The sequence below is a fragment of the Capra hircus genome, chromosome 3 (assembly GCF_001704415.2).
Source record: "Capra hircus breed San Clemente chromosome 3, ASM170441v1, whole genome shotgun sequence".
In the NCBI taxonomy this organism is placed as follows: domain Eukaryota; kingdom Metazoa; phylum Chordata; class Mammalia; order Artiodactyla; family Bovidae; genus Capra; species Capra hircus.
The window spans coordinates 12630540-12645317 of NC_030810.1; the positions used below are offsets into that span (position 1 = coordinate 12630540).

The following is a 14778-nucleotide window of genomic DNA, read 5'->3' on the forward strand; positions in this document are numbered from 1 at the left end:
TCGGTGGTACCTTAACTGAGAACAGCCCCACCTCTGAGTAACAGAAACTTTAGAGAAGATGCTGGCCTTATTGGGGATGCTAGGATGAACGGCAGTCTAGAGGAGGAACTACACCTGACCCCTCCAAGGAAAGAAGAAGGAAATGAGCCCTGACACCTGCCCGGCCCTTGTTGGTCTTTTCTTTCCCCTTGTCCTTGGACTTTCACAATGTCCTGCAAGGTGTGGATTCACAGATAAGGAATTCGGATCAGAGGGGCTGAGAGGCTCACCCACAGCCCCCCACCAAGGGCCCATTCACTGCCCACTGCTGGGCTAGACCCTATAGGAGCTGACTTCCTACAGTCCTCACACCAGCCTTCCTATCTCCTTGTACAGGTGATGCTCCCAGCAGGGAAGGGGCTGGGTGACACCTTCCCAATTCCTTCTGTGCACTACGTCATCCTGCCCCCAACACATCTGATCATGGTGCGTGCTGGACGTGCTGCCATCATTCCATCTCTGCGCACACCCCCTGATTAGAGCCTCTGCCACACTCACAGCCCCCAAAGGTGCTGCTGCTGCTGCTGCTGCTAAGTCATGTCAGTCATGTCCGACTCTGTGCGACCCCACAGATGGAAGCCCACCAGATTCCCCCATCCCTGGGATTCTCCAGGCAAGAATACTGGAGTGGGTTGCCATTGCCTTCTCCAATGCATGAAAGTGAAGAGTGAAAGGGAAGTCGCTCAGTCGTGTCCGACTCTTCACGACCTCGTGGACTGCAGCCTTCCAGGCTCCTCCATCCATGGAACTTTCCAGGCAAGAGTACTTCTCCCCTATGTCTGTGCCCCCACTTCTACAGGCCCGGTATTCAGGAATCAGGGCAGACTCTGACCCAAGCTGGGCCAATCAGAATCCCACTTCTGGGCATTTGAACATACCATGGAAAGACAGTGAGGCCCTGGCTGCAGAATTTATAAGCAGGCTCGGGGAGGGGAGGGGGAAAAGGGGCTGCCAGCCTGGGCGGCTGCAAGGTGCTAGAAACAACCCTCCCTGCAGAGGAGGTGGGGTTGGTATGGAGAGAACTCAGAGATGAGGGGCTGCTGACTCCTGCCATGCTCCTGGTCACCAGGCTCCCTGAGACTCCCTGAAGGCTTTCAAACACAGCCCCTTTTGTTCTGGCTCCTCTTGTCAAGGGTTTTTGTTCCCAGCAAATTCACACTCCCCATGGGCCAGGGAGCATCCACCCAGCTCAGCACTGGGACTGCATCTACACTCTGATCCCCGAGTGTCAGTTCAGTGAGCCCTTTCTAAGCAACTGCTGCCTGCCTGGCTCCTTCCCAGGGACCTTCACTGTGGTCTCCTTGACATCAGGGACCCCCAGAACCCTGTCCCAGCTGCTTTTCTCACTCATTCCCCCCTCCCTTGGCCATCCCCTCAGGTCCTTTGGCTTCAGCTACCATCTCTGGGTTGAAAGCCCCCAACTTCCTCTCTCTCTCTCTCTCAGCTCACAGCTCTCCAGATTTCTCTTTTCAAAATCTGTTATCTGATTCAGCAAAGAACTCCCTGGGGTCACTGAGGAGGGGGTGAAGTCCTAACGCAGGTAGTGCTAAGTTGAAAGCAGAGTTTTGCTTTAACGAGTAGAGTCATCACCAAAGTGAGAACACTTTACCTGTAGATTACCTATCAAATTCAAAGACCATCAACTTATGCAGAAAGAGAGAGTGGATCTGGACCTAACTCCACTTGCTAAACCACCCTTGAGCTGCAACCATAGACTGACCACAGATACAAGAAGTCAGCCAAAATCAAGAGAAGTATCCTAGGAGAATCAGCTGGCCCTACAGAGTCTACAATAAGGAACACTGTATACTTTCTATTATTATTTGTAAACGACTGGTTACAGAGTCTCCACATCAGTAAAATTAAAATGCGAATGCATACATTCATTGCTGTGAGAGCTGACTGTTAAACATTTATCTGCTGCTGCTAAGTCGCTTCAGTCGTGTCCGACTCTGTGCAACCCCAGAGATGGCATTCCACCAGATTCCCCCATCCCTGGGATTCTCCAGGCAAGAACACTGGAGTGGGTTGCCATTGCCTTCTCCAATGCATGAAAGTGAAAAGTGAAAGTGAAGTCGCTCAGTCGTGTCTGACTCTTAGAGACCCCATGGACTGCAGCCCACCAGGCTCCTCCGCCCATGGGATTTTCCAGGCAGGAGTACTGGAGTAGGGTGCCATTGCCTTCTCCAATGCATGAAAGTGAAAAGTGAAGGTGAAGTCGCTCAGTCGTGTCTGACTCTTAGCGACCCCATGGACTGCAGCCCACCAGGCTCCTCCGCCCATGGGATTTTCCAGGCAGGAGTACTGGAGTGGGGCGCCATTGCCTTCTCCAATGCATGAAAGTGAAAAGTGAAGGTGAAGTCGCTCAGTCGTGTCTGACTCTTAGCGACACCATGGACTGCAGCCCACCAGGCTCCTCCACCCATGGATTTTCCAGGCAGGAGGACTGGGGTGGGGCGCCAGTGCCTTCTCCGAACATTTATCAGTGCATTATTTATCAGCATATTATTTATGCTGAGCTCTGGCACACCACCAGACCTGGCAACATGTTCCCACAGTGGTACTTTTCCATAAAATTTGAAACAGTATGTTTCTGCGTTCTTTTTCTTAAAAGGGCTGCAAACTATGCACAGAATCCAGCCCCAGAAAGTCTGGATCAGCCCCCAGAGGAAGCTTTTTGTCCACCGTAACACCAGGCAGCAGTGGTGAAAATGGACACGATGACGGGTTACCGAAAGAAGCCCCGAGGAAAGAGGGAGAGCTGTGTGTCCACGGTGAGGAGGGGCCAGGAAGAACCTCCGGCTGGGGAGGCCGCTTAGGGGGCCAGTGAGGATGTTTAGAGACAAAGCAAGAAGGACTCATGCTGGGAGGGCCTTGTAAATAAAAGGAAGCCGGCAGGAGAGGGGGACAGATCGCAGCTGGTAATGCAACCCCACGTCCCTCCCAGACCCAGACTCACCTTCTCGAAGTATCGGATCTCATACTCTGTGCCGTTGGCCCCTGGGGCTCCCGCGGGGATGGGCTCCCGCCACGACAGAGACACGCTCTGGGGCTCCACTCGGTCCCTGCGGATCTCATCCTCCTCCCAGGGCGCTGCAAGTTGAGTAATGCGAGGTTCTCTGGGGCAGGGGCAGCGGGCTGGAAAGGCGGCGTGCGTGGGAAGCCAAATGGGGCGGGGCCCAAGGGGCTGTGGGTGGAGCAAGAGGCTCCTGAGGGGCGGGGCCTGAGGGATAGCGTCGTCCTGAGGCTAGAGGAAAGGTCTGACTCCACAGCTCTTGGCTTCCTTGGTTCTGAGCAGGAAAGCAGCAGGCCACGTGCTGCTTGCCCACCCCCTACACTCCAGCTTCCCTGCAGGTGGCTGGTTCTAATTCCCCCAGGCTATCTCTACATGCTCTGTGGCTTGGAAATACTAGACAGCACAGCAGACAGGAAGACAAGCTACTTAACTATTCTAATAGTCTGGTCAAGAGGTAATATACTCAAATAAACTAGGAATAGAAGGAAATTAGTTCAGTTCAGTTCAGTCGCTCAGTCGTGTCCGACTCTTTGCGACCCCATGAACTGCAGCACGCCAGGCCTCCCTGTCCATCACCAACTCCCAGAGTTCACCCAAACCCATGTCCATCAAGTTGGTGATGCCATCCAGCCATCTCATCCTCTGTCGTCCCCTTCTTCTCCTGCCCCCAATCCCTCCCAGCATCAGAATCTTTTCCAATGAGTTAATTCTTCGCATGAGGTGGCCAAAGTATTGGAGTTTCAGCTTCAGCATCAGTCCTTCCAATGAACACCCAGGACTGATCTCCTTTAGCATGGACTGGTTGGATCTCCTTGCAGTCCAAGAGACTCTCAAGAGTCTTCTCCAACACCACAGTTCGAAAGCATCAATTCTTCGGTGCTCAGCTTTCTTCACAGTCCAACTCTCACATCCATACATGACTACTGGAAAAACCATAACCTTGACTAGACGGACCTTTGTTGGCAAAGTAATGTCTCTGCTTTTTAATATGCTATCTAGGCTGGTCATAACTTTCCTTCCAAGGAGTAAGCGTCTTTTAATTTCCTGGTGGCAATCACCATCTGCAGTGATTTTGGAGCCCCCCAAAATAAAGTCTGACACTGTTTCCACTGTTTCCCCATCTATTACCTCAACAATATGAAGGCCATAAATGAAAAGCTCCAGCTAACATCATACTCAATGGTGAAAAGCTGAGAGCTTTCCTTTGAAGATTAGGAATCTTGCCACTTCTATTCAACACAGTCCTGGAAGTCCTAGACAGTGCAATTAGGCAAGAAAAAGAAATAAAAGGCTTCCAGATTGGAATGGAAGAAGTAAAATGATCTCTGTCCACAGATGACATAATCTTATATGTAGAAAACACTAAAGGTTCCACAGAAAATGCTGTTGGCAAAATTGCAGGATACAAAATCAAATCACAGAAAATCATTCACATTTCCACCCACTATGAACAATATGAAGTGAAAATCAAGAAAGAAATCCCACTTACTTAAGTTTATTACAAAATAAAAAGTCTCTTTAACAAATGGTGGTAGGAAAACTGAATGTCCATGTGAAAAAGAATTAAGTTGTACCCTTAGTTACATACAAAGATGACCTCAAAATGAATTACAGACATAAATGTAAGACCTGAAACTTCTAGAAGAAAATATAGAGGAAAAGCTTCATGATACCGAATTTGGCAGATTTCTTGAATATGACACAAAAAGCAAAAAGCATAGACAGCAAATGTAAAAACAACAAATGGCAAAGTTTTTACAAACTTAAGAACATCTGGACAACAAAGGAAACAATCAACAGAGTGAAAAGGCAACCCGCGGAATGGGGGAAATATTTACTAGCCATAGATCTGATAAGGGGTTAATGTCCAGAATTTAAAACAAACTCCTTCAATTCAACAATAGCAACACCAAACCCCACAAATAACCCAGTTTAAAAATGGGCAGGGACTTCCCTGGTCGTCCAGCATTGAGAATCCACCTGCCAGTGCGACGGACACGGGTTCGATCCCTGCTCCCGGAAGACCTCACACGCGTGAGGCCCGCACACCACAACTGTGAGCCTATGCTCTCGAGCCCGTGCTCCCCAACAAGGGAGCCACCACGGCGAGAAGCCTGCACGCCGTGACAGAGAGCAGTCCCTGCTCTCTTCAACTAGAGAAAGCCCGTGACAGCAACAAAGACCCGACAGAGCCAAAATAAGAAATAAATCATAAATCTTTTCAATGGGCAGAGGATGTGAATAGACATTTCTCCAAAGATGTGCAAACGGCCAATAAGCACATAAAAAGATGTTCAGTATCACTAATCATGAGGGAAATGGAAGTCAAAACTATGAGATATCACCTCATACCTGTTAGGATAAAAAAAAAAAAAAACACAAAAAGCCAGAAATAACAAGTGTTAGTGAGACTGTGGAGAGACTGGAACCCTGCGCACTGTAGGCGGGAATGTAAATTAGTGCAAACACTATGGAAAACATATGGAGGTTTTTATAAAAATATAAAAATAGGATCCAACTAGAGATGACCATATTAAGTAAGTCATAAAGAGAAAGACAAATACGATATGACAGCGCTTACATGCAGAATCTAAAATATGACACAAATAAACCTGTCTGTAAAACAGAACCTCAGATATGGAGGCCAGACTGGTGGTTGCCAAGGTGGGAGAGAGTCTGGAGAGGGGCAGAGTGGGAGGTTAGGGGTAGCAGATGTAAGCTTTTATACAGAGAATGGATGACAGCTAAGTCCTACTGTAGAGCACAGGGAACTCGTCAGTATCCTATGATAAACCATAATGGAAATGAGTATTTTTTAAATGTATGTAACCGAATCACTTTGCTGTATAGCAGAAACTAACATAACATTGTGAATCAACTATACTTCAACAAAAATATTGATTTAAAAAAAAAATAAAGATAGAACTACCGTGTGATCTAGCAATCCCTCTTCTGAGTATACAGCCCAAGGAAATGAAATCACAATTTTGTACAGACTACTGCACTCTCATGTTCATTGCAGCGTTATTGACAATAGCCAAGATACAGAAACAATCTAAGTGTCTGCTGACAGACAAATGGATAAAGACAAAATCATATATATATATATTTAATGCTATGTTATTCAGCCATTAAAAAAAAAAAAGAAATCCTTCCATTAGCAAAAGCACAGATGAACCCTGAGGGCATTATGCTAAGCAAAATAAAACAGAGAAACAAATATTGCCTGATGTCACTTATACGTAGAATCTAGAAAAGCCAAACTCAGAGAACAGAGAATAGATTGGATTTTTGCCGAGAGCTAGGACATGGCGGAAACAGGGGGATGTTGGTCAAAGATCTAGACTTTCAATTATAAGAATAAAATCTGGGGATCTAGTGTATATCATGGTGTAATTGAAAGCTGCTAAGACAGATCATCAGTGTTTGCACCATGCACAAAATGTAATTATGTGAAAGGATGGATGTGTTAACTAACCTTCCCCTGGCAATCATTTCACAATACACACATGCACCAAATCATCACACCTTAGAATTACACAGAGTTATGTGTCAATGATGTCTCAAAAAGGTAGAAAGAAAAAAAAAAAGTGACATAGACATACAACGGAATACTACTCAGCTTAAAGAAAGGGAACCCTATCATATGCTACAACATGGATCAACTGTGAGGACATTACGCTGAGTGAAATAAGCCAGTCACAAAGAGACAAATATTGCATGGTTTCACTTCTACATAAGCTATCTAAAGTAGCTGAACTCTTAGAAGGTAGAATGTGGTTGCCAGGGTCCGGGAGGAGGGGGGAAGAGTTGTTGCTCAAGAAGTATAGAGTTTGCATTTTTTTTTAATAGTTTGCATTTTGCAGGATGAAAAAGTCTATAGGGGTCTGTTGTATGATGACATGCATATAGTTAACGCTACTGTACTGTACACTAAAAACAGTTAATTTGGTATATTTCCTGTTATATGTTTTTTTACCATAATAAAAAAAAATAGTGACGCTCAGGTCACACAACCCAAAGCAATTAAATCTGTTTCTGTGGGGTGGGATTCAGGCATTACTATCTTTTTAAAAAGCTTCTCCATGATTCCAGTGTGTGTCAAACAGAGCGTTTCCCAAGCAAAGATGCTAGGAAAGCGGATGGGTAAGTGGTTCCCAGGGCTTCCCTGACGGCTCAGCTGGGAAAGAACCCGCCTGCAATCCCTGGGTTCCATCCCTGGGTCGGGAAGAGCCCCTGACGGAGGGCATGGCAGCCCACTCCAACATTCTTGCCTGGAGACTCCCATGGACAGAGGAGCCTGCCGAGCTATAGGCCACGGGGTCGCAAAGAGTCAGACATGAGCGGCTAACCCCACCAGTGGTCCCAAGGCTCCCTCCAAAGGGATCCAGGAGGGAGATGGAGATCTGAGAGCCATTCAAAGGTGATTTGATGAAAATGCCCAGGGCAATGCAGAAAGGGAGAGAAGGCAAAGCTATTAGGAAACAAGGCCAAGAAATGACCACACTTAAGAGGCAGGCAAAGAAAGAGGAGCTTGGGAAGGAGCCAAAGAGAGGAGAGGAAAAACCAGGAACAAATGAGGCTACAGAAGCCCAGGAAAAGAACTTTTAGGAAGGTTCCCGTGTGACTCTTCCTGTTATTAGCTACTGGTCCACAAGCAAGAGCCTCAGTTCCCTTACACATAGATGGGAAACAATAATGACCTCTTCATACTTGCTTTGAGAATTTTGTGAATTAATAACATATAAAGAGCTTAGCATAGAATAAGCACTCAATACCACATTTACCAGCAAAAGGAGATGCTGGTTGGCAGTGTCATATGCAGAGCAAAGACGGGTAACAAAACAATTCACAGTGTCACTGGCTTTAACAATGTGGAGGTTTCTAGTGTCTTCAGGGCATTCAGAGAAAGTAGACAGCAGGGAGTAGCCACAGGACTGGAATAGGTCAGTTTTCATTCCAACCCCAAAAAGGGCAATGCCAAAGAATGTTCAAACATTTTTTGAATGTACAATTGCACTCATTTCATATGCTAGCAAGGTTATGCTCAAAATCCTTCAGGCTAGGCTTGAGCAGTATGTGAACAGAGAACTTTCAGATGTACAGGCTGGGTTTAGATTGCCAGCATTTGCTGGATCATGTAGAAAGCAAGGGAATTCCAGAAAAACATCTACTTCTGCTTTATTGACTATGCTAAAGCCTTTGATTGTGAGAATCACAAGAAACTGGAAAACTCTTAAAGAGATGGGAATACCAGACCATCTTACCTGTCTCCCGAGAAACCTTTATTTGGGTCAAGAAGCAACAGTTAGAACCAGACATGGAACAGAATGGTTCAAAATTGGGAAAGGAGTACGTCAAGGCTGTATATTGTCATCCTGCTTATTTAACTTCTATGCAGAGTACATTGCTCAAAATGCTGGGCTGGATGAATCACAAGCTAGGATCAAAATTGACAGAAGAGATATCAACAACCTCAGATATGCAGATGTTACCACTCTAATGGCAGAAAGTGAAGAGGAGCTAAAGAGCCTCTTGATGAGAGTGAAAGAGGAGAGTGAAAAACCTGGCTTAAAACTCAACATTCAAAAAATGAAGATCATTGCACCCAGTCCCATAACTTCATGGCAAATAGAAGGGGAAAACGTGGAAGCAGTGACAGATTTTATTTTCTTGGGCTCCAGAATCACTGTGGACAGTGATTGCAGCTATGAAATTAAAAGACACTTGCTTCTTGGAAAGAAAGCTATGACAAACAAAGACAGTGTATTAAAAAGCAGAGACATCACTTTGCTGACAAAGGTCCATATAGTGACAGCTATAGTTTTCCCAGTAGTCATGTACAGATGTGAGAGTTGGACCGCAAAGAAGGCTGAGTGCCAAAGAATTGATGCTTTCAAATTGTGGTGCTGGAGAAGACCTGTGAGAGTCCCTTGGACTGCAAGGAGATCAAACCAGTCAATCTTAAAGGAAATCAACCCTGAATATTCACTGTAAGGACTGATACTGAAGCTGAATCTCCAGTACTTTGACCACCTGATGCAAAGAGCAAACTCATTGCATCCTGATGCTGGGAGAGACTGAAGGCAAAATGGAGAAGGGGTGGTAGAGGATGAGATGGTTAGATAAGCACCACCTTGTCCAATTCAACAGGCATGAATTTGAGCGAACTTTGGGAGATACCGAAGGACTGAGGAGCCTGGTGTGCTGCAGTCCATGAGGTCACAAAGAGTTGGACACAACTTAGTGACTGAACAAGAACAAAACAGCAGGTAGCAAGGAGTCAAGGAAACGGAAAGGAGCTATATTTGAAAAGCATATAAACAGGGCTTCCAGTTTTAAATGGTCACCATCTAACAGCCCCCATTAATCGTTCTCTCCTCCAAATACCAATTAAAACCCAAATATACGGAAAACACAGAAATGTCACCATGAACGAGTCTTGACAGCTAATTGCCAGAATCGGGGGATGGGGAGTAGAGTGGCATATTTCCACCTATGATAAAGCCAGTGGGACTGGACTGAAAAATACAATTGTAGTGAACCCCCAGGCTATGCTGCCCACAGAGTGACATTGCCTCCCATCCTAAAAATAACTTGAAAGATCCTTTTTCCTTCCTCCCACTGTCTGACCCTTTAAAAAAAAAAAAAAAACAGGCAAGGTCTTTGTCGACTGGACAATGAGCGCACAGCCATCACTTCACTGCAGAGTTGCTTCCCCTATCCCCTGAGAGGGCCTCTCAGCCTAGATACACTTGGAGACGGCAGCTCCCAGAAAAGATGCAGGCACAAAGGGAAGAGGAGTGATGGGACATCCTGGGAAGGGGCGCGACCTCTTGGAGATACAGACGGAGGGCAGAGATAGGAAAGAGCCAGGAGTGCCATTTTTTAAAACTACATCTTCTGAATGTTATCAGATGGCCAGGATATAGAGATAGGAGAAGGTTCCATTTCAGCCCCGCAGAGTGATGTTAGGTGAAAGCCTGATAAACCCTGAGAATGAAGCTAAAAACAGAGCCCAAGCACCCGCTCTCCCACTGTACATTTGTTATGCGGTTCAACCAGCACCCGAGTGGGGCCAAGAGTCCAGCAGAAACTGGCTGTCCAACAGTCATGCCCCACTTTCCTGCTGACCAAGCCCAGTTTTGGATCCAGGGTCTACTGTCTCCCCTCAGATGACTCAGGTTGATTCTGATTGTCCCAAAACATTCATGTGCACGCATTCCCTTTGCCAAAATTGGATCAGGGTTGGATTCATTACCCAATTCTGGCCAAGAAAAGGAGAAATCACCTAACAGGAAGAGGGATTCTGGGAAAGGTTACTTTAAAAAACAAAAAGTGTTTATTGAATGTGTTACAATTTTGCTTCTGCTTTTTTGTTTTGGTTTTTTGGTTGCGAGGCATGTGGGATCTTAACTCCCCAAGCCAGGATGGAACCCGTACCCTCTGCACTGGAAGGCCAAGTCTCAACCACTGCACCACCAAGGGAGCACCTGGGAAAGGCTTCCTGCTCTTAAAAAGACACCCACAAGCAAGAAACAGTTATTTTCCTGCCCTGGATGGCAGGTGTGATGTCTGGAGTGGCTGTATCCATCTTGCCACCATAAGGGAGCCAGTCTAGATTATAAGGACAGAAGACTGCAGAGAAAGAAAGAACCTGGGTCCTTGAGAGCACTGTTCAGTTGCGGAATTAACCAAGCTCTAATTTTACTCTTCTTAGGTAAGCTACAAAGTCATTTCAGTCAAAGGTCATTTGCACTGAATTGCATCGTTACTTGTGGCTGAAAGCTTCATAAACCAATCCAAAGGACAATTCATGTGTCGTGGTCTTGGTTTGGTTTGGGGGTTTTTTGGGCAAATATCAGCTATTTCCTTGTTCAAGAATAAGTAAAGAGAAAAAAACTAAGAAAATGGGCATATGAAAAAATATTTCTGAATTAGCAAAAAAAAAAAAGTATTATTCTGAAAACTCAGGAGGAACAGATCTTGAAGAGTGATTAATATGACAGTTAGAAGAACAAGTAAGGAGACTGTTTGGCATCTTCAAGAAGATGAAAGAAAACACAGCCTCTTGAAATAGAAGCAGAAGGCAATGAAGGGAAAACAGATGGAGAAGAAAAAGAAACAGGATGACATGAGATAAAAGTGGAGAAGGTGAGAAACGCTTGTAGGGAAACTAAAAATGCGTTAGCAAAATCGAAATATTTAACAGTCATTATAAGTACACGGAATTTAACAAAATCACAAGCAGAATGGGAAGCTTAAACTTCTTAGTCTTTGGAACATCAAGCAGACAGTAAGAAGGAAATAGAAAAATTGAATAATATAGTACTTAGTATGTATGAGGAAAGAGAGAGAGAGAGATAGAGAGAACACTGCAATACCAAAAAAACCCCGAAGTACACATTGCTTCAAAGTAGCCATGGAATCGTTAAAATGGTCACCATATCTTAACCCACAGAGAAAACTCCACCAGCTCCTTAAAAGGGAAACACAGTAGGGAATTCCCTGGCAGTCCAGTGCTTAGGACTTGGTGCTTTCACTGCCAGGGCCTGGGTTCAAACCCTAGTTGCAGAATTAAGAGCCCACAAACCATGCAGCAAACAAATAAAATAAAAATGTAAACAGTGTACAAACCTCCCTCTCTAAACATGAAGCAGTAAAATCAGAAACAAAAAGATAACAAAATAAGTCATCCAGAAATTAAAACATCCTCCAAAACACTTTTAGTCAAAACGACAATACCAGAAGAAAACATAGGTACACATCTTTACAACCTTGATTTAGGCAATGGTGTCTTAGATATGAAACCAAAAGCACAAACAACTTAAAAAAACAAACTGGACTTCATCAAAATTTAAAATGTTGAGATTCAAAGGATAGTACTAAGAAAGTGAAGGACAGGGAATCCCCTGATGGTCCAACGGTTAGAACTCCGTGCTTTCACCGCCAAGGGCTCAGACAAAAAAAGAAAGTGGAACACAGCTAGTTGCCAGAGGCAGGGGGTGAGGGTGGACAAAATGGGTGAAGGTGGTCAAAATGGACACGTTTCCTGTTATAAAATAAATAAGTCCTGGAAATGTAATGTACCGGGTGGTAACTAGTGTGGTGATTACGATTAAAAATACTATATTGTATATTTGAAAATTGCTGAGAGTAGGTCTTAAAAGATCTCATCATAAGAAAAACAATTTATAACTGTGTGCGGTTATAGATGGTTTGGCTGTTCTAGACTTACTGTGGTGATCACTCTACAGTATACACGAATGTCAAGTCATTATGTTGTATACCTAAAATTAATGTTATATGTCAATTATGCCTCAATTGCCAAAAAGAAAGTGAGTGACAATCCACAGAGCAAATATTTGCAAATCATGTGTATGATGGCTGTCATGTATGGAATTGTGTTCTCTCAAAAAGATATGTTGAGGTCCTAATGCCCAGTACCTCTAGAATGTGACTTTATTGGGAAATATGGTCTTCACAGAGGTAATCAAGTCAACGCAAAGTCATTTAGCTGGGACTTATCCAGTGTGACTGATGTCCTTCTGAAAGGGAGGAAGTTCAGACACAGAGACAGACACTGATGGAGGGGAGATGATGTGAAGACATGCGGAAATGAGGGCCATGTGACTGGAGTGATACATCTGTGAACCAAGAAAGGCCAAGGACTGCCAGCTAATTCCAAGGGCTAGAAGGAAGGAGCCCTTCTCCCCTACAACAGTCACACAGAGCATGGTCCTGCTGACACCTTGATCTCAAACTTCACTTCCAGAAGCATGAGACAGTAAGTTTGTTTTAAGCCATCCAACTTTTAGAAAATTTGTTACAGCAATCCAAGGAAGTAATACAAAGGTATCCAGAATATTTGTATATATTAGACAAAAAAAAAAAACCAAAACACCTCATAACTCAATGACAAAAAGAAAACCCAACACATTGAAAAGAAGTTCAACATCGGTAGTCATTACAGAAATATAAACTGAAACCACAGTGAAGTATCACTTCACATTGACTAGGATGGCTGTAATCAGCAAGACAAGCAAGTGTTGGTGAGGATGTGGAGAAACTGGAACCTTTGTACATTGCTGGTGGGAATGTAAAATGGTACAGTTGCTTTGGAAGATAGTTTGGCAATGCCTCAAAAAGTTAAGCAGCTCCTCAAAAAGATTTTTTTTTTAAAGTTTCCATATATATTGGTCCATGCAGACTGCCATAGCAAGACACTACAGACTGGGTGGCTTAAACAACAAAAATTTATTTTCTTACAGTTCTAAAACTAAAATTCCAGATAATGCTTACAGATTCATATTTGTATTCTGGTAAGGGCTCTCTTCCTGACTTGCTCCCAGCCACCTTCTTGCTGTATCCTCACCTGTCCTTTCCCCTGTGTATGGACAAAGGGCATAAATGAGTTCTGGTATGTGTTCCTTTTCTTGTAAGGACACCTTGTAAGTCCCTGGGATTTGGGCCTCTCCCTTATGATCTCGCTGTTGTTCAGTTGCTAAGCCATGCCCAACTCTTTGCGACCCCGTGAACTAACTGCAGCACACCAGGCTTCCCTGTCCTTCACCACCTCCCTGAGTTTGCTCAAAGTCATGTCCACTGAGTCAGTGATTCCATCCAACCATCTCATCCTCTGTTCCCCACTTCTCCTCTTGCCTTTGGTCTTTTCCAGCATCAGGGTTTTTTCCAAAGAGTCAGCTCTTCCCATCAGGAGGCCAAAGGTGGGCTCATTACCATCAATTATTTCCTTAAAGCCCCTATCTCCAAATACAGTTACACTGGGGGTTAAGGCTTAAATATAGGAATTTGGGGGAGATAATTCAATCTATGACACCATATGACCTAGCAATTCCACTCCTAAGTATATACCCAAGAGAATTGAAAACTTATGTTTCCACAAAACTTGTACATGAATGTTCATAGCAGCATTACTCTAATAGCCAAAAAGCAGAAACAGTCCAAATCCCATAAACTGATGAATGAATAAACAAACTTGTGGTATATCCACACAATGGGATATTAGCCATAAAAAGGAATGCAATTCTGATATATGCTACAACATGGACAAGCCTTGAAGACATTATGCTAAGTGAAAAAAAGCCAGACACAAAAGTCTACACATTGTATAATTCCATGGTTATAAAATGATCAGAATAGGAAAATCCATAGAAACAGAAAGTGGATTAGTGGTTATTAGGGGCCAGGGTGGGTGAGAGCAATCGGGAGTGACTGTTAATGGGGTTTCTTTTGGGGGTAATGAAAATGTTTTGGAATTAGAGAGTCTGTGATAGTTGCATAGGAAAAAATGACTGAATTGCACACTTTAAAAGGTATGTGAAATTTTATGGTATGTGAATTATATCTACAAAGAAAATGACAATACGAACAATGTGCAATGTATAAAAACATACTAGATGTGACCAAAGCTATACTCAGAGGAAATTTCTTAGGCTTAAAATATTAAAACTATAACAACTAAGCACCGAAGTCACCTAGAAAAAGACCTCAGGAAAGCAGGACAATGGTATCAAGAAAGAGAAAATCATAAAATAATTGACAAAAGTAAAGAGCAGTGGAATTGATGATTCAAGATCTGGTTATCTGTCATAACCAATAGAATAAATTCCTTCCAAGAATAATTTTTAAAAAAGAAATCACAGGGCACAATATGAAGAAAGAGAAAGTAAACTCTAGATACTACAGAAAGTTTTTAAATA

At 43.9% G+C, this 14778-nt stretch overlaps 1 protein-coding gene across 1 annotated transcript in view; it reads right to left on the reverse strand.

Annotated features, from left to right (window-relative positions):
- Nucleotides 1-14778, reverse strand: part of EPHA10 (EPH receptor A10) — a 43638-nt gene that overhangs the window by 15170 nt on the left and 13690 nt on the right. Inside the window, exon 6 of the mRNA XM_018041849.1 lies at nucleotides 2999-3132. Within this exon, the coding sequence (XP_017897338.1) occupies nucleotides 2999-3132 (134 nt within the window). The remainder of the gene's footprint in view (nucleotides 1-2998; nucleotides 3133-14778) is intronic.